This window comes from Helianthus annuus, chromosome 3 (assembly GCF_002127325.2).
Source record: "Helianthus annuus cultivar XRQ/B chromosome 3, HanXRQr2.0-SUNRISE, whole genome shotgun sequence".
Taxonomy (NCBI): Eukaryota; Viridiplantae; Streptophyta; class Magnoliopsida; order Asterales; family Asteraceae; genus Helianthus; species Helianthus annuus.
Window position 1 is genome coordinate 140,809,396 of NC_035435.2, and position 24,544 is coordinate 140,833,939.

Consider the following 24,544-nt stretch of genomic DNA (forward strand, 5'->3'; position numbering starts at 1 on the left):
TTTTGATGTAGTTTAGTTGTTTAGGTTTTTTTTATGAATTTGTTTAGTTGTTTAAATTTAAACTCATTATTTTGATGTAGTTTAGATGTTTAGGTTTTTTTTATGAATTTGTTTATTTTTCTGAATTTTTTATTAGTTTTTTGTATGTAGTTTAGTTTGTTTAGGATTTTTTTTTGATGTAGTTTAGTTTGTTTAGGTTTTTTTTATGAATTTGTTTATTTTTCTGAATTTGTTTTTTTTTTTTTTTTATGAATTTGTTTATTATGTTCATTGATGTTATTTGTAGAATGGTTATGTTGTATGTTGAAAATTCATAGATGTTATATGTAGAATGGTTATGTTCATTGATTCTATATGTAGAATGGTTATGTTCATTGATTTTATATGTAGAATGGTATGATTGTAAATGGTTATGTTGTAAAGATACATGTTTTCTTTGTGTTGTATGTTTGATGGGAGGGCATTGCACATGATTCACGAGTTTTAAAAGAAGTTGCATTCAACCCAAATTCTGGCTTTCCTTTTCCGCCACCAGGTTTTTAACCATTCTTCAATGTTCATTTCATACATTATTTGTTTTTTATATGATAGTTTTTATACAGATAAGTATTACCTTTGTGACGCTGCATACACCAACACTCGTGGATTTATGACTCCCTACCGTGGTACGAGGTATTGGTTAGCCGATTTTAGACGACAACGTGCGTTAACTAAGGAAGAAAGATTCAATCATGCTCACGCACAACTCAGAAATGTCATTGAACGTGCATACGGTGTTCTAAAGGCGAGATTCCCAATCCTAAAGCAAATGGCTCCCTTTTCTTTTCCAATACAAAGAGACATCGTGATTGCTTGTTTCGCCGTCCATAATTTTATAAGGAAATGCAATATTTATGATCAGTTATTTATGGACTATGATGAGAACACGATGTTTCATGAAATGCAAAGTGGGGAAAATGATGGCCTGCTAGTTCAAGACATAGAGTGGGGTTCACAAGGTATTGACTACATGACTTCTTTACGTAACCAGATTGCTAATCAGTTGCTTTCAAATGAATCAAATTAAAAATGTATGTAGAGTTGTGTTATTTGTATTTGGATTTCGTATGTTGTGTTGTTTTGTATTTGGATTTAAAGGATTGATGTGTAATTTGGATTTTCTATGGTGTTTTGTATTTTTCTTTTAGAAATTTTCATCAATCTGTACACTATTCAGAGCTCTTGCCAAACAGATACATTTCATTCAGCACATAATAGTTCAGAGGGGTAAAATAGTCATTCTACACAGTCATTCAGAGATACAACCAAACAGCTCTTAATGGTTCAGCACTTACTGGTTCAGAGCCTCTTACCCATTCAGGCCTCTTACTGGTTCAGCACTTACTGGTTCAGCACTTGCCAAACAGCCCCTTAGCAAATAAATACATGTGAGCATTGATTAATCGTATAAAAAAATCCATGAATATATTTAAATGTAGAGACATTTGGTGCATTTCATATTCCATATAACTCAACAGTTGATTTGTTGAAAAGGAGATGGATAGGTCTTTTTATTTGATTGGTTAGGGTTAGGGAAAGGATGGTGATAGTTTGATTCGTTACCTAAGAAATTAACTATATATATATTCTATATAAAGTAGTATTTTTGTAAGGTTACCAGAATATTTTTATAATTATCAGTATAAGTAATAAGATAGTTTTGTTGAAATATAATTTCGTACAACCATAATCAGGAAGTTGTTAAGATAAATCTTTTTCAATGGCAGGTAGTTAAACTATAATGAAATACATATTTTTAACCAAATGAGTTGTCTAAGACCTTCAATGAGTGAAACTCGTAGAATAATGCACTTGTACATGGATAGAGAAACATAAAAAGTTATCAAATTATAATATTCTATTATGCGTGATATTTGGTGTAATAACATCCAAAATGAAAATATTATTGAAGAAAATCATTAGAAATGATAAATGAAATATGAAAGTAGAGTAGGATGTGTATTATTTGATTAGGTAGTTTGTGGTGTTTAATTTTAAAAGATATGAAATCTGAAATACAAAAACAGGAAACAATCACATCTATATTTGCCGATATAATTAAACCTCTCTTGCGTTATTCCTCTTGGTCAATCAGATATATATCCCATTGCTTCCATCCACTACTCCGATATGCTTCTCATTTCAATCGTCCTTTTTATTACCGCTTTCGTATTTCACTACTAGAAAAGGGGACAATTTCTTATTGAAATTTCCTACACAATTTTTTCGTCACATATTACAACACTTTTATGACAAATTTCCTACAAAAAAAATTCAAGATTTTGTTACAAATTTTCGATGCATCCACAGCAAAAAATTAGAAAACCCTAGTTAATTGACAGTGGCGTCACAAATCTGTCGGAAATAACCTACAAAAAAGTTAATTAGTAACCGGGAGGCGCCTTCTACGGTGAAGAAATTCTTTTCTTCACCGTAGAAGGCGCCTCCCGGTTACTAATTGGCGGTTTCTTGGCATGACGCCGGATCTCCTCCTAAACATACATCGTGTTCATGATTTCGTCACTCATGTCCTCACACTTAGTGATGGTACTTTCATGCTCAAAGGTCCTTGGTTTGCCAATATAGACATGCTCCTCACCTCTGATCCTGCCAACATGAACCACATGTTGAGTAAGAATTTCCACAACTATCCCAAAGGCCCCGAATTTCTTAACATATTCGATGTCCTTGGTAACGGCATTTTCAACTCCGATCACAAGTTATGGGAAATTCATAGGAAAACAACCATGTCTCTACTCAAACATCCTGAATTTCACACACTCTTGAAAACAAACATCAAGAAGAAACTTGAAAAAAGGACTTCTTCCTCTCCTTAACTTTATTAAATAAAAACTGTCATGTTCACCTTAAGTTAAATTTATCTTATTCGACATAGAGATGGGAATGTTTAATAAGTGAGTTATGATGAACACGAAAAGGGCGATGGTATAGTCTCTTAACATCTTTTTTATACAATTACGTTTTTTTTACCTAAATCCACACATCTTAAAGATTGAACCTTGATCTTCTACAAAAGGTAATTCCTTTTAACCACTAAACCAAAGCCTAAGCCTAAGTGACACTCTCCTACCATCTAAATCTAAGGAGTGAGGAAGTCCCTATACACGGGGACAACAATAAATGAAGGATAGCAAAAATGGAAATACTTGTAGCAAGATGGGCATTGATTAATGGTAGAAAAAAATCCATGAATATGTTTAAATGTATAGACATTTGGTGCATGTCATATTCATAATAACTCAACAATTGATTTCTTGAAAAGGAGATGGATAGATCTTTGCTTGATATTTTGATACTTTGACTAGTTTGGTCTAAAGTTAAAAATTCAAATTACACCTAAGAATTTGATACATTCTATATATCTATTCAAAACAATATTTTTGTTAGGTTAAGAGAACATTTTTAATTATCAATATAAGTTGTTTAGTGGTTAGAGATAATTTCATTCAACCATAGTCAGGAGTTGTTAAGATAATTAATCGTTTTCAATTGGACGTAGTTATACTATAATGAAAATATGAAATACGTATTTTCAACCAAATGAGCTGTCTAAGACCTTCGTCTAGTAATACTCGTAGAATACTGCACGAGTAGTACATGGATAGACAACATAAATAGACATCAAATTAATATATTCTATTATGCATGATATTTGGTGTAATTGTTAGTCAGCTCTTTTAATATCTAATGAAAAAATATTTTAGGGATCTTGATATACCTGACAATCTAGTAGCGGTTAGAGATGAAGAAGAAGTCATCTTGATCGGTTCCTGTTTAGGGTGAGCAGTTAGGATGGAGTTGAATACAAATTAGGTTATTGCAGTGAGGGGGCCGTAAACTTTATGGTGTGTCTTTACGGTTCCCCAATAACCTGTATTTATATGCTTCACTCAAGGGGAAACCCTAATTAACTAGTACGGGCCTTTACGTCCATCAAATAAAGCCCAGTTAATTTTATAGGGATATTAAGGTAAATATTGATCGGGTTATTAAATAAATGATCAATTTGGCCGAGTGATCATTTATTATGAGTATTAGGTAAGCCTGATCAGGAGTTAATACTCATTTTAGTTTTAAACCAAAATTGCAGCAGAAAAATACAGTCGTTGAGTTAGTTATTCAACTCAGGACCCCCATTAATCATACTACAATCCCAAATTTAAAACCTAAGCAAAATAAGGATCAATTTACAAGTAAGCCCTTAAACGATGATTTGTATAATAATAGTCTTTACGTCATTAGGCTAGCGAAACGTAGTTAGAGACAAACAAATCAAATGAGGAAATTTTATCATTAAAATATAAGTAAGTGCAATATGCATTTAAATAAGGTCTTTACAAAAGCCCATCTTCAAAACATGTTCTTCGAATACTTTAGGTGGGAGACCTTTAGTCATCGGATCCGCAAGCATATTTTTCATACTTATATACTCAATACAAAGCTTATTTTCCTCAACACGTTCACGTACGAACAAATACTTTGTATCAAGATATAATCCAGCTCCGGTCAAACTCTTCCTGTTCGAGAAGTTAACGGCAGTTGAGTTATCACAGTAAAGGTTCAATGGTCTAGATATGGAATTAACAACTTTGAGTCTAGTAATCAGATTCTTTAGCAACATTCCATGACATGTAGCGTTATATACAGCAATGTATTCTGCCATCATAGTGGATGTTGAAGTTAGTTGTTGTTTATGACTCCTCCATGAAATAGGTCCCGCGGCTAACATAAAGATATGCCCTGAAGTGGATTTCTTGTCATCTTTGCATTTAGCAAAGTCAGAATCAGAATAACCAACCACTTCCAAAACGTCACTTCTTCTATAAGTCAGTTTATAGTCTTTCGTCCCCTGAAGATATCGAAGTACTTTCTTCGCTGCTTTCCAGTGATCAAGGCCAGGAATAGACAGATAACGGCCTACCATCCCTGTAACATAAGCGATATCTGGACGAGTGCAGACTTGAGCATACATGAGGCTCCCAACTACTGAGGCATAAGGTATCATTCTCATTTGCGCCTTTTCATCCTCAGTTTTTGGACATTGAAAAGAACCGAAAACATCTCATTTAACTACTGGAGCTACAGAGGCAGAGCTGTGTTGCATGTTATATCGACTAAGGACACGATCAATGTAAGCCTTTTGTGATAAGCCCAAAATTCCCTTACTTCTATCTCGGTGTATTTCGATGCCAATAACATAAGAAGCCTCTCCGAGATCTTTCATGTCAAAGTTATGCGAGAGTAAACGCTTCGATTCATGCAACATATCTAAGCTATTACTTGCCAATAGAATATCATCTACGTAAAGGACAAGTATAGCAAAATTTCTCCCACTCATCTTGAGGTGGGTGCATTGATCCACTTGGTTCTTCATAAAGCCTTGCTTCTTCATGACTTCATCAAACTTAAGATACCATTGACGTGATGCTTGCTTCAAACCGTATATGGATTTCTTCAGCTTGCAGACAAGATGTTCTTGACCTTTAGGTTTGAACCCTTCAGGTTGCTTCATGAACACGTCTTCATACAAGTCTCCATTGAGGAAAGCAGTCTTGACATCCATCTGATGCAGCTCTAAATCAAAATGAGCTACTAGGGCCAAGACGATCCTTAAGAAATATTTTCGAGAGACAGGTGAAAAGGTCTCTTGATAATCGATTCCCTCTTTCTGAGTGTAACCCTTTGCAACCAATCTTGCTTTATATCGTTCAACGCTTCCATCTGGATTTAGTTTTGTTTTGAAGACCCATTTACATCCTACGGGTTTAACACCGTCGGGTAATTCAACCAAATCCCAAACGTCATTTTTCTTCATGGAGTCAAGCTCGTCAATCATAGCTTTGTTCCATTCAGAAGACTGATCACTACTAACGGCTTCATTGTAAGAGGTAGGATCAGTGAACTTTCCATCATCTGATACGGCTTCAGCTAGGTAGGTTTGATAATCATCGAAATTAGTGGGCCTTCTCACCCTAGATGACCTCCTAGGTTGATTCTCAACTTCAACATTTGAGGCTCCTTCATTCTCAGGTACATGCGGAGCAACATTTAATTCTGAATGAGTTGGAGGTGGTGCAGTGACATGCGGTTCAGCATCGAGTACAAGAGGAGTAGTAATAGGAGGTAATGAAATGGACGAGTGTCCCCCCCCCCCCCGTGTCTTGTACTTCTTGTAAATCATTGTAAGGATTTTCACCGCTCCCACTGACCTTAAAGTCCTCAAGAAACGCGACACGCTTGGTTTCTACAATACGAGTAACATGGGAGGGACAATAGAATCTATAACCCTTTGAGTGATCTGGATATCCAATAAAGAAACAACTTGTTGTTTTCATATCCAGTTTCTTTAAGAAAGGGTTATAAAGTTTAGCTTCGATAAGGCAACCCCATATTTTCATATATCTAAGACTCGGTTTCCTTCCTGTCCAAAGTTCATAAGGAGTTTTAGGGACAGACTTCGAAGGAACTCTATTGAGTATATGAACACCTGCTTTTTAAGCCTCGGTCCAGAGGAATAAGGGCAAACCTGAGTTGGCTAACATACTGCGTACCATGTCCATTAGGGTTCTATTTCTTCTCTCAGCAACACCGTTCTGCTGAGGAGTACCGGGCATAGTATACTGGTTCACGATCCCCTGGCCCTTACAAAACTCATAAAATGGACCAGGAGCCTGACCCACGTCAGTATGTCGACCATAATATTCGCCTCCTCTATCTGATCTAACAACTTTTGATGATCTAATTGTTTTTCAACTTCAGCTTTATAGTCTTTAAAAGTTGTGAGAGATTCAGTTTTTTCTTTAATGAGATACAAGTGCATATAACGTGAATAATCATCATTAAACGTGATAAATGAAGTGTGTCCAGTTATGCCAGTGATGTTATAAGGGCCGCTAATATTAGTATGAATGAGTTCTAATAAATTAGAGCTCCTAGTGGTACCTTTCTTATTCGCTGATGTCATTTTACCTTTAAGGCATTTGATACATGTTCCAATATCATTGAAATCGAGAGGTGGTAAGACCTCATCCTTCATGAGTCGAGTTAAGCGTTCTCGTGAAATGTGGCCTAAACATTGATGCCACAACATGCATGAAGTTTCTAAGTGTCGTTTGCGTTTTCTCTTTGTTAAGTTCTCATTAGTATTATATGATAACAAAGACTTGGAAAAATCATCATCAAGTTCTAATCGATAGAGACCACCATCCAAAAAGCCATAGCCAAATATTTGAGAATATAAACTGATAGTAAGTTTGCCATGACCATGAGAAACAAGAAAACCGTCTACGTCTAACTTTGGTCCTGATACAGGATTCCGAGTAATCTCAGTAATATATAAGGTATCATAAAGTCTAATAGTTAAACCAGTTTTCATAACTAAATCTAATGTTCCCACGGCCTCGACTACTAGCGGCTTTCCTTTCCCAGCTTAAGCGTTCTTTGGTTTCTTTCCAGCTTCTGGATTGTATGAAATCCCTGTAAGGAATTGGTTACATGAACCATAGAACCAAAATCAAACCACCAAGAAATAGATGGAACATTTAAATTAACGGACTCAAGTATCACGAAAAGATTATCACCTTTCTTGGCTAGCCACTCCTTAAAGTCCGGACAGTTCTTCTGCTTTTCTCCCACCTTACGGCAGAACTTGCAGTGAATCTTTCCTTTGGAGTTATTAGATCCAGAATCAATTGCACCTGCATCCCGCTTTTGGACCTTTACATTAGGCGTCTTATTGTAGCTCCCCTTCCTTTTCTTCAAGTCAGCAGTGTCACACCCCAACCGATGGCGGAATCATCGGGGTGCGGCACTGAGCGAAACAGATTGTCCAGAAGTTTCCATAACAACTATATTTACCAAATATTTAAGCAACACACATAGTGTAAAGGTGAGCATACAAGTTTAATAGATATAATAGAGTTCCAAATCGATTACGCATAAGCTAGCACGTACACAGTGTAAAATGAGGCATGTTAGTTATCGACATGAACCTATCGATACCAATGACTGCGGGTTGACTACCCAAGGTAGTTTGCGATACACACTCACCACTGTGAGCCATGTAACTAATTCTCCTTAACAACCCCTAAGTGAACAGGTGCTGAGTCCAAACTATAGTACTATCGTTGCTAAGGCAGGTAGACAGCATTCCATGTGTAAACAAAACAAACAAGCATTCATTAAGTCACGTATAACATGCGGTAACGGTTAGCGTTAAAGGTATTGCGTAGTGTGTTCGATGTGATTTAGAATAAGTAACGTATGTAACACCCAAAAGTGCATAAAGCAAAAAGGGATCGAGTATACTCACAGCGATTGGTGGATTGAAGGGAGCGCCAGAGAGTATACTCACAGCGATTGTTGGATTGAACGATAGCATAATGATAAGCAACGCGTAAAACGATAAAGAGTGCGAGTGGGTCGAACAGCAGGTCGATCGGATGGTAGTCCGATCGGACGGCTGGTCGTTCAAGTGACAGCCCTCTCGGATGGTCATCCGATCGAGTGGCCTTTCGAGTGGATTGTTTCTTCCTTTAGGAAGGATGTGTTTGTGTATGATGGCTTGACTTTTGAAGTTTTTGTTGTAGCATTTTGAAAACATAGAAGTATCACTACCTTTCAGGTCGATCGATCGAACGACCGTTCGATCGGACGATTCCCCGATTAGTGGGACACTTTAGTGAGAACAAGTTCACGGCAGGACAGTCACTCGATCAGATAACCATCCGACCGGGTGGCAACCCTGGTGCATTGAACATGTTGAAAATTTGGTTAAGTCTCAGAACATCTCATGATCAAGTGACAAGTCGATCAGATGGTAGATTGATCGGACAACAACTCGCTCGATGCCCAACCCTTAAAAGTTTGAAAGTAGAAGTTAAGTGTGGGGCCAAGGTGCAAGTCGTTCGGTTGACAGCCCGTTCGGATGACAGTCCGATCGGACGGCATTCCGTCCTGGTCATTCCGTTTGTCTTACACTTGGTCATTTTGATAGTTTGTCGTTTTATCGAGGTGTTTTGATGACGTGTCAAGCAACGGAAACCTCGTCAATACTTGGTACTCCTGATCGGACAGGAATCACCCAAACCCGATCAGTTTAACTGTTCAAGACGGTGTTCCATGTTTAACCCGAAATCGGTAAATCTCGTAGATAGGATTTAGATCTTGAACCAACACAACCACATGAATGAGTAGGAAGTCGGTTTTGAGTGCATTGAGTGTAAAAGAGTTGAAAGAAAGTTGGAAAACTATCTTTCAATCATTTTTACCGTGAATATGTTTAGATCTATGAAAGATCTTTGTTTATTTATGTGGAAATCGGTTAGATTCAAGTTGTTCTCGGTGGATTGAGGCCAAAACATGAAGTTCTCAAGAACCCATGATGACATCATCCTAGAACACCTCAAATCTAGTGATTTCACGGTTAAAAGTTAAGATTTAAAAAATAGAAAGGTGTAGAATCAAGTGTAGATCAAAGATGTACAAGATTTAGGTTGAGATCTTACCGGAATCGAGAGAAATCTGAGAAAAAGCAAGGTTGAAGCGCTGGTCGGACAGAGAGAACCAAAAGTAGAAAGTGTGATGGTGACATGGGGTATTTATAGGGTTACCCAAAGTGGAAAGGAGTGGGTCGATCGGGTGGCAGGCCGGCCGACTGGCTGGTCGATCGGTTAGTTGCCTGGTCGATCAGTCACTTGGTTTGACGAGTTTTGCCATTTCGATTGCGATTGCGAGCGATGCGAATGCGATAGAGTTTCCTATTCAAATTACTTTTAATCCCAACTACTATATCTAACATACAATCATCCTTATTAACTTGCGTTTAGCGTTCGCCATTCGATTGCGATTGAGTTTTGATTGCGTTTCGATTGATCAACATAACATAACATAATTAAACACGCACAAGTAACATATTAAAGGCACACACACGTATAATTAACCAAAATGCGTAATTCGAGTTGCGAGCGCGATTGCGATAAGCGATAACATATGATATATAGCGATAAATATCTATTAAATCTCGATTATTAATAGATACTCCACCTAATACAACTAACGTTAAGCATAATTTAGACTAATTACGAGTCAAAGAAGTCAAAACAGGAATTGAGCAAGGAGTGACAGATCGCAATTAGCAATCTTTTCTCCCTTTGACTTCAATCTTGACTTTGACTTTGAATTTCGAAACACGGGGTGTTACAGCCTCCCACACTTAGGGAATTTCGTCCCGAAATTAGGCTTCAGCCGTAACAAACAACTGTGGGTACTTTGTCTTCATGTCGCTTTCGAGTTCCCAAGTGAACTCTGCGCCACGTTTGCCTTCCCATCGGACTTTTACAATAGGAATGCGCGAGCGTCGGAGCTGCTTGGTTTGGCGATCCATGATTTCGACATGCTTTTCCACGAAGTGTAGTGTTTCGTTTACTTGGAGGTCATCGAGAGGTACAATTAAATCATGCTCAGCCAGGCACTTTCGGAGGTTCGAAACATGAAAAGTCGGGTGGACGTTACTCAGTTCCTCCGGTAGTTCGAGTCTGTAGGCGACTTTTCCGATCCTTTCCAGAATCTTAAAAGGTCCAACATATCGAGGCGCTAGTTTCCCTTTCTTGCCGAATCTGTCCACACCCTTCCAAGGTGATACCTTTAGGAGTACGTAGTCGCCAATGTCAAATTCAAGGGGTTTGCGTCGTCTATCGGCGTAACTTTTCTAACGACTCTGAGCTTTCAACAGATTGTCTCGAATTTGGAGAACTTTGTCAGTCGTTTCTTGCAATAGATCAGGACCGGTTAATTGCGAACGCCGATCTCGTGCTATACAATGGGCGATCGACATCGTCTTCCGTATAAAGCCTCAAACGGTGCCATTTGAATGCTGGAATGATAACTGTTATTATACGAGAATTCGACTAATGGCAGGTAAGCGTCCCAATTACCACCGAAATCTATGACACACGAACGGAGCATGTCTTCAAGGGTACGAATCGTTCTCTCAGTCTGACCGTCGGTTTGAGGATGGAATGCGGTACTCAGATTAAGCATAGTTCCGAGAGCCGCTTGAAAGTTTCCCACAGTTGCGAGGTAAACCGAGCATCACGGTCAGAGATGATGTCGCGAGGCATCCCATGATTACAAATGATCTCGTCGGTGTAGATTCGGGCTAATCGTTCTACCTTGTAGTCTTCCCGTATTGGTAGGAAATGAGCAGATTTGGTCAAACGGTCAACGACAACCCAGATGCTGTCGTGACCTGATTACGTACACGGAAGTTTGGTTATGAAGTCCATAGCTATACTCTCCCACTTCCATACAGGGATTGGGGGTTGTTCGAGTAAGCCAGAGGGTCTTTGGTGCTCGGCCTTAACCTTCGAGCAGGTCAGGCACTTTCCAACGTAGAGGGCGATATCCCTTTTCATGCCCGGCCACCAGTACTTATAGCGAAGGTCCAGGTACATTTTATCGGCACCGAGATGAATAGAATACCGGGATTTATGGGCTTCGTCCATCAGAATTTGTCGCAAATCGTTCCGCTTAGGGATCCAAATTCGGTCCAGATAGTGGAATATCCCATTCGACTTATTAACAAGCTGGGCTCCATCGTGGTGAATCCTTTCTTTCTTCAAAGTACGCTCGTTAAAACAAGCATGCTGGGCTTCGCAAATGAGGGTTTCGAGATGATGCTGGGCTGGAACGTTGGGGATACTATGCAGATAGCTCCGTCGGCTTAGAGCGTCGGCAACGACATTTGCTTTGCCTGGGTGATAACGAATCTCACAGTCGTAATCGTTGAGAAGTTCTACCCATCGGCATTGACGCATATTAAGTTCTTTCTGATCAAAGATATGTTGTAGGCTCCTATGATCGGTGAAGATCGTACACTTGGTACCATAAAGGTAGTGTCGCCAAATCTTTAACGCAAAAACAACTGCGCCTAGCTCGAGGTCATGGGTTGTATAGTTCTTCTCGTGGATCTTGAGCTGACGAGATGCGTAAGCGATAACCTTGTCTCGTTGTATAAGAACACAACCAAGACCAAGGTTCGAGGCATCGCAATAGACAATGAAGTCGTCGTTTCCGTCGGGTAAAGTGAGAATAGGAGCATTGCTGAGCATATGCTTGAGGGTTTAGAAAGCAGACTCTTGTTCAGTTCCCCAAACAAAAGGCTTATCTTTATGAGTGTGAGCGGTAAGCGGCACAGCGATTTTAGAGAATCCTTCGATAAATCGACGATAGTAGCCCGCTAGTCCGAGAAAAGAACGGACTTCAGACGGGTTCTTCGGTGTAACCCAACTCTTAACTGCTTCAATCTTCGCGGGGTCGACATGAATACCTTGACTATTGAAAATGTGACCGAGGAATTGAACCTCCTCCATCCAAAATTTGCACTTGGAGAACTTGGCATAGAGTCGATTCCCTTGGAGTAACTCGAGAACCAAACGTAGATGTTGCGCATGTTCGGCTTTCGACTTGGAATAGATCAGGATATCATAGATGAACACGATGACGAAGCGGTCAAGAAATGGTTTACACACGCGATTCATCAGATCCATGAAAATCGCGGGTGCGTTAGTTAAACCAAAGGGCATAACAACGAACTTATAGTGGCCGTATCGAGTGCGGAAAGCGGTTTTAGGTATATCCTCCTCTTGGATGCGTAGCTGGTGATAGCCTGAGCGTAGGTCGATCTTTGAGAAACATGTAGCACCTTGTAGCTGATCAAACAAATCATCAATTCAAGGCAGGGGATAGCGATTCTTGATTGTCAACTTATTCAGCTCCCGATAGTCGATGCACATCCTGAACGACCCATCCTTCTTTTTGACGAAAAGGACTGGTGCGCCCCATGGAGAGGTGCTCAGGCGAATGAAGCCTTTATCAAGTAATTCCTGGAGCTGATTCGAGAGTTCACACATTTCGGACGGAGCGAGTCGATAAGGAGCTCTAGCAATAGGGTTGGCTCCAGGAATGAGGTCGATACGAAAGTCGATATCACGACTTGGCGGAGGACCTGGAAGATCGTCAGGAAACACATTCGGAAATTCACGCACAACGGGGACATCGATTACACCTGGACTTCCTTTCTTTTCCTTCTTCGCTACTACAATGTTGGCCAAGAAAGCTTTGTATTCCTTGCGGAGATACTTGCTAGCTTGGACACATGACATAAGCTTGAGACCTTTCGAAGGAGTTTCACCATAAATACACAAAATATCATCGTTAGCGAGCGCGAATCGAATCATCTTATCAAAGCACACAACTTCAGCATGGTTTTCACGAAGAAAGTCCATGCCTACTATGATGTCAAAACTTCCGAGCTGCATCGGAATGAGATCAATCGGAAAGATGTGATTATTGAGCTCAAGAGTACAATCATGAAGAACAGAATTTACAGCGACGGTTCTTCCGGTGGCGACTTCGACATCAAACGTCGAGGATAGATGGGAACGCTTACGATTAAGGAGCTTCTCGAATTGAAACGGCACAAAACAGTTATCGGCTCCAGTATCAAATAAACACGAAGCATAAATACCGTTTACGAGAAACGTACCATTAACCACATTGTTGTCGGCTTGTGCTTGGCACGCGTTGATGTTGAACATTCTGGCACGGGCGGCTTGTTGCTGTTGCTGTTGAGGCTGTTGTTGCTGCTGCTGGGGCTCTTGTTTCACAACCCTATTAAGGCACATATTCGCAAAGTGGTTGGGATCACCACATGCGAAGCAGACTCTGGCGTTGACCGCGGGTGCCTGAGCCGCTTGTTGGCCTTGAGGGGCTGGGAGCAGAGCTTGATGAGCAGTGGCTTGAGCTGGTGGTTGACGGGGACCAGTACGGTAGTTTGCGGTGAAGTGGCCATACATATTGCAGTGAGTGCAAAAACGGCAAGCTAGACCCACCGGGTGATGATAAGTGCATGTTGGGCAGGCAGGGTGAGGACCTGTGTATGCACACTTTGCAGGCGGTGCATAGGTGATTGGAGCTGGAGCTGATCGGTGTTGTTGTTGTTGCTAAGCTGGTACCGCTTGGAGTGGAGCAGCGGTAGTGACAGCACAGTTCTTGTTGCTGGAGCTGCTGTTGTTGTTCTTCCTTTTGCGACGAGAGGACTTTGACGACTGCGATGCGGTGGCGGTGGCGGTGGTGCCGGCAGCTGGTGCGGCGGTGGCTTGGTGCAGGTTCTTTGAAGCTTTGTCCCAAAAACCAGCTTTTACTTGCTTGTCGTTGATTTCAGCGGCAAGCAAGTAAGTTTCTTCGATCGTAGCTGGCTTGGAAGCATGAACAAAATCTGCAACACAATCCGGCAGAGCGCGGATGTACTTCTTGATCGTTATGTCGGTCGTCTTCACTTAATCGGGACAGATGATACTAAGCTGCTTAAAGCGAGCAGTGAGGGCAGCGTTGTCACCATCTTTCTGCTTGATGTGCCAGAATTCATCCTCCAGCTTTTGGCGCTCATGGGGAGGGCAGAACTCATCGAGCATAACGTTCTTCAACTCGTCCCATGACAGACCATAGGCTGCATCATTTCCGTGCTTGTTCCTTTCGGTAGTCCACCAGTCTAGAGCGCGTGACTGGAAAACGCCGGTAGCATTCAGGGTGCGGAGATTGTCAGGACATCCACTCTGACTCAAAGTGACTTCGATCGAGTCAAACCATTGAAACAAAGCCGTAGGGCCTTATTCTCCAGTAAACTCTTTCGGTCCGCATGCCTTAAACTGCTTGAAGCTAAAAGCAGCTTTGGGAGTCTCAGTTCTGGATTCCTCAGACGATTTGCTCATGTTCTCGTACAGTTCACTGACGACTTGGGGTACGACCTTTGCCATCTGCTTAGTAATCATGGCAGAGACGTTTGTCTGCTTGCTTTCGGCGGGCATCTCGGGTAGTGCGAGATCTAGATGACGACATTGTCTGCAATAGACATCGCCACAGGACTCAACACAATATGATCGAATCTCACCTCACAAGCCTAATACATCTAAAGCGCATGAACACGTATACTTACTTAACCACATAGTCACATAGGCACATAATCACAGAAGCACATAAACACGGTAGCACATAAGCATGTAAGTCATAAAAGCACAGAAACACATGAGCACGTAATTTGCCTAGAAGCACACAGAGGCGGTCAGAATACAGAAACCTATCATTCAAAGCCCGTGAGCGTTCGAGAATAGTGATCGCGAATAACATAGCGAGCAGTATAGTATAAGCGTATATTCTAGCACGTGGTCGTCCATAATTAGCGATTTGTCAGCGTTTTGAGATAGAGATGCAGTGAGAGTCGTGTGTGTCGATCAGAGCGAAGGGCGAAAAGCGAATAAGTCACCAAAAATCGTAATACATACACATGTAAATCACATAAAACACATAAAATTCATATGAAATCGACAAATATCAGAGTCGGCAGTAGCGATCTCAGAATTGAAACACATAAAAATCAAGATATAGATTGTCTGCGGCTAGATAGACTTTGACTAGCCAAAGTGATTCGACTATTCGCAAGGACTTTAGTCCACACTATGGCCTTCGGAACTGTGCTCTCGCCTCGAATCTGGGCGAATGGCACTCATCCTTCCAGTTTTAGTGCGACTTCAAGTCGTTGGAGTCCGTCGAGGCTTTGGTGAGAGTTTTGTAAAATAAAATAAGTTGGAAATAACTATCAAGGTTCGGGTTTCACTCCTAATTCAACGCAAATTCTCGTGTTTTATAGATAAATACAGATCGAACAATTGATTTAATCGAGAGTTTGCGGTTTTCACACCTAATCTCGACTAAATCACTCGTTCATTTTTGAAGATTAGAGTGCAGTGATAGTGTAGCATAGCCGAGAATAGCGGGGTATAGCAAGCAGGCTCGTACAATTCCCTAAAGATTTGCACAAGTCGGTCTGTTGGTACCTAACTATAGACTAGGTCATTTCTAAGACATCGACCCGGACTAGGTCGAGTCTTGCCTAATTCCCTATAGTTATGGCTCTGATACCAATCTGTCACACCCCAACCGATGGTGGAATCATCAGGGTGCGGCACTGAGCGAAACAAATTGTCCAGAAGGTTCCATAACAACTATATTCACCAAATATTTAAGCAACACGTCCCATACCATGTCATAAATGATAAAACAATTATTACAGAAAAGATCTAGTCAAATTGTTATGTTCCGAAAACTCAGATTTCTAGTACAGACAATTGTTTATTGTTGACCTAGGTCTTTCCTAGCCTCGATTTCACAACAAAGAAAGCAAATAAGCATCCTAAGCACCTGTCACATACGTTAAAGTAAAAGTCAATACACATAGTGTAAAGGTGAGCATACAAGTTTAATAGATATAATAAAGTTCTAAATCGATTACGCATAACCTAGCACGTACACAGTGTAAAATGAGGTATGTTAGTTATCGACATGAACCGATCGATACCAATGACTGCGGGTTAACTGCCTAAGGCAGTTCGCGATACACACTCACCACTGTGAGCCATGTAACTAATTGTCCTTAACAACCCCTGAGTGAACAGGTGCTGAGTCCAAACTATAGTACTATCGTTGCTAAGGCAGGTAGACAACATTCCATGTGTAAACATAACAAACATGAATTCATTAAGTCACGTATAACATGCGGTAACGGTTAGCGTTAAAGGTATTGCGTAGTGTGTTTGATGTGATTTAGAATAAGTAACGTATGTAACACCCAAAAGTGCATAAAGCAAAAAGGGATCGAGTATACTCACAGCGATTGGTGGATTGAAGGGAGCGCTAGAGAGTAGGGTAGCCTGATTAGAACGATAGCATAACGATAAGCAACGCGTAAAACGATAAAGAGTGCGAGTGGGTCGAACAGCAGGTCGATCGGATGGTAGTCCGATCGGACGGCTGGTCGTTCGAGTGACAGCCCGCTCGGATGGTCATCCGATCGAGTGGCCTTTCGAGTGGATTGTTTCTTCCTTTAGGAAGGATGTGTTTGTGTATGATGGCTTGACTTTTGAAGTTTTTATTGTAGCATTTTGAAAACATAGAAGTATCACTACCTTTCAGGTCGATCGATCAAACGACCGTTCGATCGGGCGATTCCCCGATTGGTGGGACACTTTAGTGAGAACAAGTTTACGGCAGGACGGTCACTCGATCGGATAACCATCCGACCAGGTGGCAACCCTGGTGCATTGAACATGTTGAAAATTTGGTTAAGTGTTAGAACATCTCATGATCAAGGTGACAAGTCGATCGGATGGTAGATCAATCGGACAGCACCTCGCTCGATGCCCAACCCTTAAAAGTTTGAAAGTAGATGTTAAGTGTGGGGCCAAGGTGCAAGTCGTTCGGTCGACAGCCCGTTCGGATGACAGCCCGATCGGACGGTGGTCCGATCGGACGGCATTCCGTCCTGGTCGTTCCGTTCGTCCTACACTTGGTCGTTTTGATAGTTTGTCGTTTTATCGAGATGTTTTAATGACGTGTCAAGCAACGGAAACCTCGTCAATACTTGGTACTCCTGATCGGACAAGAATCACCCAAACCCGATCAGTTTAGCTGTCCAAGATGGTGTTCCATGATTAACCCGAAATCGGTAAATCTCGTAGATAGGATTCAGATCTTGAGCCAACACAACCACATGAATGAGTAGGAAGTCGGTACAAGCTCCGATTCTATCGGTTTTCAGTGCATTAAGTGTAAAAGAGTTGAAAGAAAGTTAGAAAACCATCTTTCAATCCTTTTTACCGTGAATATGTTTAGATCTATGAAAGATCTTTGTTTATTTATGTGGAAATCGGTTAGATTCAAGTTGTTCTCGGTGGATTGAGGTCAAAACATAAAGTTCTCAAGAACCCATGATGACATCATCCTAGAACACCTCAAATCTAGTGATTTCACGGTTAAAAGTTAAGATTTAAAAGATAGAAAGGTGTAGAATCAAGTGTAGATCAAAGATGTACAAGATTTAGGTTGAGATCTTACCGGAATCGAGAGAAATCTGAGAAAAAGCAAAGTTGAAGTGCTGGTCGGACAGAGAGTACCAAAAGTAGAAAGTGTGATGGTGACATGGGGTATTTATAGGGTTACCCAAAGTGGAAAGGAGTGGGTCGATCGGGTGGCAGGCCGGCCGACAGGCTGGTCGATCGAACTGCAGTTCGATCGGACTGCTGGTCGATCGGTTAGTTGCCTGGTCGATCAGTCACTCAGTTTGACGAGTTTTGCCGTTTCGATTGCGATTGCGAGCGATGCGAATGCGATAGAGTTTCCTATTCAAATTACTTTTAATCCCAACTACTATATCTAACATACAATCATCCTTTATAACTTACGTTTAGCGTTCGCGATTCGATTGCGATTGAGTTTTGATTGTGTTTCGATCACCATAACATAACATAATTAAACACGCACAAGTAACATATAAAAGGCGCACACACGTATAATTAACCAAAATGCGTAATTCGAGTTGCGAGCGCGATTGCGATAAGCGATAACATATGATATATAGTGATAAATATCGATTAAATCTCGATTATTAATAGATACTCCACCTAATATAACTAACGTTAAGCATAATTTAGACTAATTACGAGTCAAAGAAGTCAAAACAGGAATTGAGCAAGGAGTGACAGGTCGCAATTAGCAATCTTTCTCCCTTTGACTTCAATCTTGACTTTGACTTTGACTTTCGAAACGCGGGGTCTTACAAGCAGTCATCAGGTAAGCAACATCGGCTTTCTCCAGTTTCAGACGTTCTTCTTCTTGCACGCACATAGCAATCAACTCGTTCATCTTCCATTGGTCCTTATGAAGGTTATAGTTGACTTTGAATGCTTCATAAGATGCTGGCAGAGATGTCATGATAAAATGCACTAGAAAGCCATCACTAATCTCCATGCTTAATCCCTTGAGCTTTTGGGCCATGTCATTCATTTTCAGGATGTGCTCACGAATACCACTGATCCTATCATACTTTGTAGTCACCAATTTCAGAATGAGGGTGCTGGCTTGCGCCTTAGACGTCCCTTGGAATTGAGCCTCCACATTAGTAAGATATTCCTTAGCTGTAGCAGCGTTAGGAATAGCTCCCCTGATAGCAGGACTTATCGAGTTTTTCTTGAAGATAAGAGACAAGCGATTAGCTCTCTCCCACTTTTGATGGAGTAGTTTTTCAGCTTCAGTACTCTTATCAGTAAGAGCAGGGGGAGCGTTTTCAGTTAGCGCACAGTCAAACTCCATGAGTGAGAGAGTAAGGTTAAGAGAATCCTTCCACGAAGCATAGTTCGCACCAGTCAAAGTATCAATAGCCATAACAGGAGCTGATAGTGGATTAAAATGAGAAGAATAAGATACGTAGCAAAAGAAGAAGTTAGAGTGACTTATGGGTAACCTAAAACTAACGCAGGCGGAAATGACCATTATAATAAGGAAGCTGTGATAACATTAATTATACACACCAATTTTAAATAAGGTTCTACTTGAATGATGGTTTTCGCTTTGGCTATGACCAATCATACAAGTATTATGAACAGTCAGACTGTGCAGATTAGATATAACACATCACCTTTGGGCAGATGTTGTAACACCATAATTTTAGGCACAAGTCAAAGTTTGCCAGACATGAGTGTAACACATCACCTTTGGGCAGAAAATGAAACACTCATGTATCTTAGGCAGAAGTCATGTGGATATCATATGAACAAATGTAATAAGGCAAGTATTACACTATGCTTGTTCATATAATAAGGATATACACCTAAGTGACTATGCTTAAATTCACTAAATAATGCCACAAGTAAACACATCATCTTTGGGCAGAAGTGAAAACTTGAAAAAATGTTATTTTAGTTAAGCAAATTTTAAATCAATCAAAAAACAATTAGTTGAATGATTATTTAAAAGTTAGGTTTATAAAACATAATAAAGTAAGGTTTTATAAATTTAACCCGTGAACCTGATCCCATGAAACAATGAAGTTAATCCGATAAGGCAGTTTCAACTAATTTTAAAGGATTTTGATTATAATTTCAAAATATCTTATGTGTATCTATCCAAGTTAATTATTCGTTTATAAACTAAAAATATAATAATATTTATACGAAATATAAAGATAAAGTTACACAAATTTTAGAAACATGATCAAAATCTAATCTATCACAAAATTAGGTGATACGATATGAAACATTCATATCAATAACTGACATAAAAGTTAACATAATAATTAATTTAAAATTACATTCGATATAAAAAAACTTAAAAATAAGGAAGCTAAGAACAATTCTAAGAACGTTGATTAACTGTAAGTTTCGAATCTTAAAATTAGTTCACCACTAATTATTTATACAAAGCAAAAAATGGTGAGTTAGCTTGTAATTGATTTTAAGCCAGGTATAACTGACACCCCAAATTAACAAAGAGAAAATTACCAAATTGGCCAAGAAAAACTTTGACTTGCCAAATTAGCCATTTGATGCCTCCTTGGAGCAGGGCATCATATTTTTCTAGAGTTGTTATGCGTCTGCAGGTCTTAAGGATGCGTCGGGGAATAGTCAAGCGACACGTGTGTAATTGATTGGGTCTGAAAAGTTATGATGCTTCGAAGGCGTCTACCAGACACATCCACTTTAGCTTGCGTTTGGTTTAGTGTGATGCGTCTGGCTGGGTACAAGTTTTTATGCGTCATCAGAGACGCTTCCAACACGTCTAGGCGACGCTTCCATTTGTCAGATTTTGGATGCCCCTCGCAGCTACTTCTTATGCGTCTAGAAGACGCTTCCATTTGTCAGCTTTTGGATGCCCCTCAAAGCTGCTTCGTATGCGTCTAAGGACGCTTCCATTTGTCAGCTTTTGGATGCCCCTCTGCACAGCTGCTTCGTATGCGTCTATGGACGCTTCCTTTGTCAGCTTTTTCATAGCTGCTTCGTATGCGTCTGTAGACGCTTCGGTTGTCAGCTTTTTCACGTTTATCTATGTGTCTATAGACGCCTCTACTTATGCGTCTGAGACACAACACGTGTCAATGTTTAGACGCATGTAATGCGTCGGTAATCAGAAAAGTACAACTTTGACTCTTTAGAACTGACAGACGCATAGGAGGAGTCTCGAGACGCTTTAGTCCATAAAAATTAGTTTTCTTTTTTATTTATTTGATGTATTACATGTTTCTATTTTTAGATTAGATTCTAGGTACCAGTACCATTACTCTAAACATTTTACAAAATTTCATCTCCAAATTTTTACAAAAAATATCTATCTTTATATTTTTTTTCTCTATTGATATGGCGGTCAGATTTGTTTACTGTGGTGGCAAGTGGGAAGTAGTTGATGGGAGGCTAGAGTACGTGGTCCAACCAGATTCTGTTAGACGTGGTTTTGACACTTCTACTACAATTTCTTATAACACATTTTTAAAAAATCTTAGTGAGTCAACAGGTCTTCAAAACAACACACGTGTATCTTACAAAATGTCAAGTGTTAGTGATCCTATTGATATAATTGATGATTCCGATCTTACTTTTTTTTCAATATTGCGGAAAGAAACCCTCATGAGTTATTTAAATTATATGTGGTGCAAGAACTTGGTGTTGGTTCATCTGCGGGTTCTACCAATTTTTTTTAAATGTCCCGATCTTAATGTAAATGTTTTTCCTGAAGATGAATGTAACGCATCATATAAATCTGGAGTTACTGATAATGTTAATTGTCCTCTTGAAAATAAAAGCCAGTTTTACATAGGTTATATTTTCCGTAACAAGCAGGAAATGAAAATAGAATTAGGAAAAATGTGTCTTTCCGAAAGTTTTTCGTATAAAGTAGACAGATCATCCAAAACTCATTATGAAGTATCTTGTATTGATGAGAATTACCAGTGGAATTTCAAGGCAGCGAGTCGGGAATCTTGTGATGTTTTTTACGTTAAACATTTTAAGAACAAACATACATGTTCTAAGACGCAAACATATCCACATATGCGACAAGCAAACCCAATGGTGGTGGGTAGCTTATTAAAAGAACAATTCAAAGACTGTGGACGGATATACCGTTCGACCGAAATTGTAAAGGATTTTAGGATTAAAGAAAAAGTCAATTTATCATACATGCAAGTTTGGCGTGGGAAATGTAACGCATTATAACTTTTGCAAGGTAGTTCGTCAAGTTCTTTTGCCGAACTTCCCGTCTATTGTTATAACTTGGAGAAGGCTAATCCAGGAACAGTGACACACATACGCACTGATTCTAAAATGTTATTTGTGGCCATAGGTGCGGTGGTAAGTGAAAGACTATATTAAATGTTACACTAAAATATAAATAAATAAATCAATAAATAAATTTTTCCACAAAAATCTAACATTATCGTATTGCTTTAAGATTCGGAGCTTTGTCCGTAATTTAAGACCGCTTATCATCATAGATGCGGCCCACTTGAAGGGTGAATTTAAAGGAACAATGTTTTTGGATGTTGGCATGGACGGAAACAATCAGATTTTGCCTATTGGTTATGGCATTGGTAAATCTGAAGACGGTGAGTCGTGGATGTGGTTCCTTTCAAAACTGAAAGAATGCATCGGCGAGCATCCAGATTTGGCAATCATTTCTGACCGGACAGCTTCTATACAATTAGCCGTACGGGTTGTGTTTCCAAGAAGCTTTCACGGGTTATATTGTCGTTATTTGATGGCCAACCTTCGTTTACCGTCAAAAAAAGGAATATGGGAGTCTTTGGTGGAAGACTTGCAAATCTTACCGGATATCCGATTTTCAAGAATCATTCGACGCGCTATGTGCCACTGTTCCAAGATTACGGAACATTCTTATAGAAATTGGGTTTGACAAATGGTCAAGAGCACATTGTCCAGCCAGAAGATATCATTACATGACATCTAATAGCGCTGAATCTATGAATGCTTTATCAAAACATGCCTGAAAAATTCCAATAACCCAACTGATAGAATTTTTCAGACAGTCTGTCCAAAATGGTTCTATGATCGCCGGAACAAGGGAATTCAAGGGGAACACTTGCTTACAACGTGGGCTCAAAAAAAAAATTCAAGGCAAAGTTGAAGGTTCTCGTTCGTGGGTGGTTGCTGGAATTGCTCAGGACAGTTTTGACGTTGATGACGGTGGAAAGAGAGGTTTAGTTGACTTCTCTAATGGAACATGCAGTTGTTGGGTTTGGCAAGTATCTGGGTTACCTTGCGGGCACGTTATTGTGGTATCTAGATTTTTAGGTGAACCAGATTGTGCTTATTATGCGATGTCATGTTACACTAATGAAGTTTATAAATCCACGTATGAGGAGCATATAAATCCAGCCCATGATAAATCAGAGTGGGAAATACCCGATGGACTGGTGAATCTGCAACCACCGCCCCTTATTACAAAACGACTAGCCGGACGTCCGAAAGAAAACAAACGAATCCTATTGCTAGGAGAGGACCCCACTCCCATATACTGCGGTAAGTGCAAAACGTATGGGCATTCTTGTGCGAGCTGTTTAGCACCGCCCAAAACAAAGACTTCTACTCGCCGCGTCTCTAAGCCACAACCCACACCCGTCCAAGTTGAAGCCGGAGAATTTCAGGATTATGTACTTCAAAATACATACTCCTCGTACAATTTGGGTGATGATTAAAGAAGTTTTTGTATAAATTTATGCCAAATGTATATCCTATTTAAGATATATTAGAATCCTTATTTTATTTATATTAATTTTCTGTTTTAACTTTTTTTTAATTCAGAAAAAAGTCTTTTATAATTTAAAAAAAAGAACATAATTTCACTAAATAAACAATTAACAAAAATTTCGATTCAATTAATTTATGTCACAATAATTAAATTAAATTATTTATTAGTCATTATTTATTAATAAAATTATTAAATTAACAAAAAATTTGATTCAATTAACTAAATAAACAATAATTTCACTAGGCATTATTTATTAATTAGATTATTAATGGGGTGTGAAACGTGCAAAATAGAGTTGATATGCCATAAATCTTCTATATCTCATACAGGCATCTTGCATGTTTCGTTCCTGCCAGTTTGGTAGTACACTGGTTTGCACAAGATTTTGCAATAACATAGACAATATCACACCTGAATTCTGACCAACCCGATGTTCGGATGTAGGCCAGACAACATCCCTGGTGTACTCCAACGCATCTGCCTCACTTAGTCCAGCATTTTCCCAATATTGTATACGACCGAGGAACCATAAGAAGAGACTCTCGAATTCTACTAGAGTTTGGTGTATCCTTCTGTGAACGCAGAATCGTTCCCCGCAATTAAGTGCATCACATTTATTGGTAAAATAAACGGTAATATTTAGTGAGTGCATATATATCTTTAAGATTATCCAGCCTTCTTTGTCTTGTGATACTGGTATGTAAACCTGAAAAGGAGATACAGTAAATATTTAGTGAGTGCATATCTATGTTGCTCATTCTTACAATGTAATTTTTTTTACCGTATCCGCTTCCCAAAAGGCAGGGTATAGTTCTACATCGCCAGTAGCGTATCC

The 24,544-nt window shown here is 39.7% G+C and overlaps 1 protein-coding gene and 1 long non-coding RNA gene across 2 annotated transcripts; both read left to right on the forward strand.

Annotated features, from left to right (window-relative positions):
* Positions 1–246: 246 nt before the first annotated feature.
* On the forward strand, positions 247–1,163 carry LOC110928038. Its single transcript, XR_002586090.2, has 2 exons — positions 247–535; positions 603–1,163. It is a non-coding gene; the product is annotated as an uncharacterized LOC110928038 (long non-coding RNA).
* A 21,842-nt stretch (positions 1,164–23,005) lies between these two features.
* Positions 23,006–23,779, forward strand: LOC110932128. The gene is made up of 2 exons (XM_022175485.1): positions 23,006–23,480; positions 23,763–23,779. Exons 1-2 carry the CDS (start codon positions 23,006–23,008, stop codon positions 23,777–23,779), a joined length of 492 nt encoding a protein of 163 aa, XP_022031177.1.
* Positions 23,780–24,544: the final 765 nt, after the last annotated feature.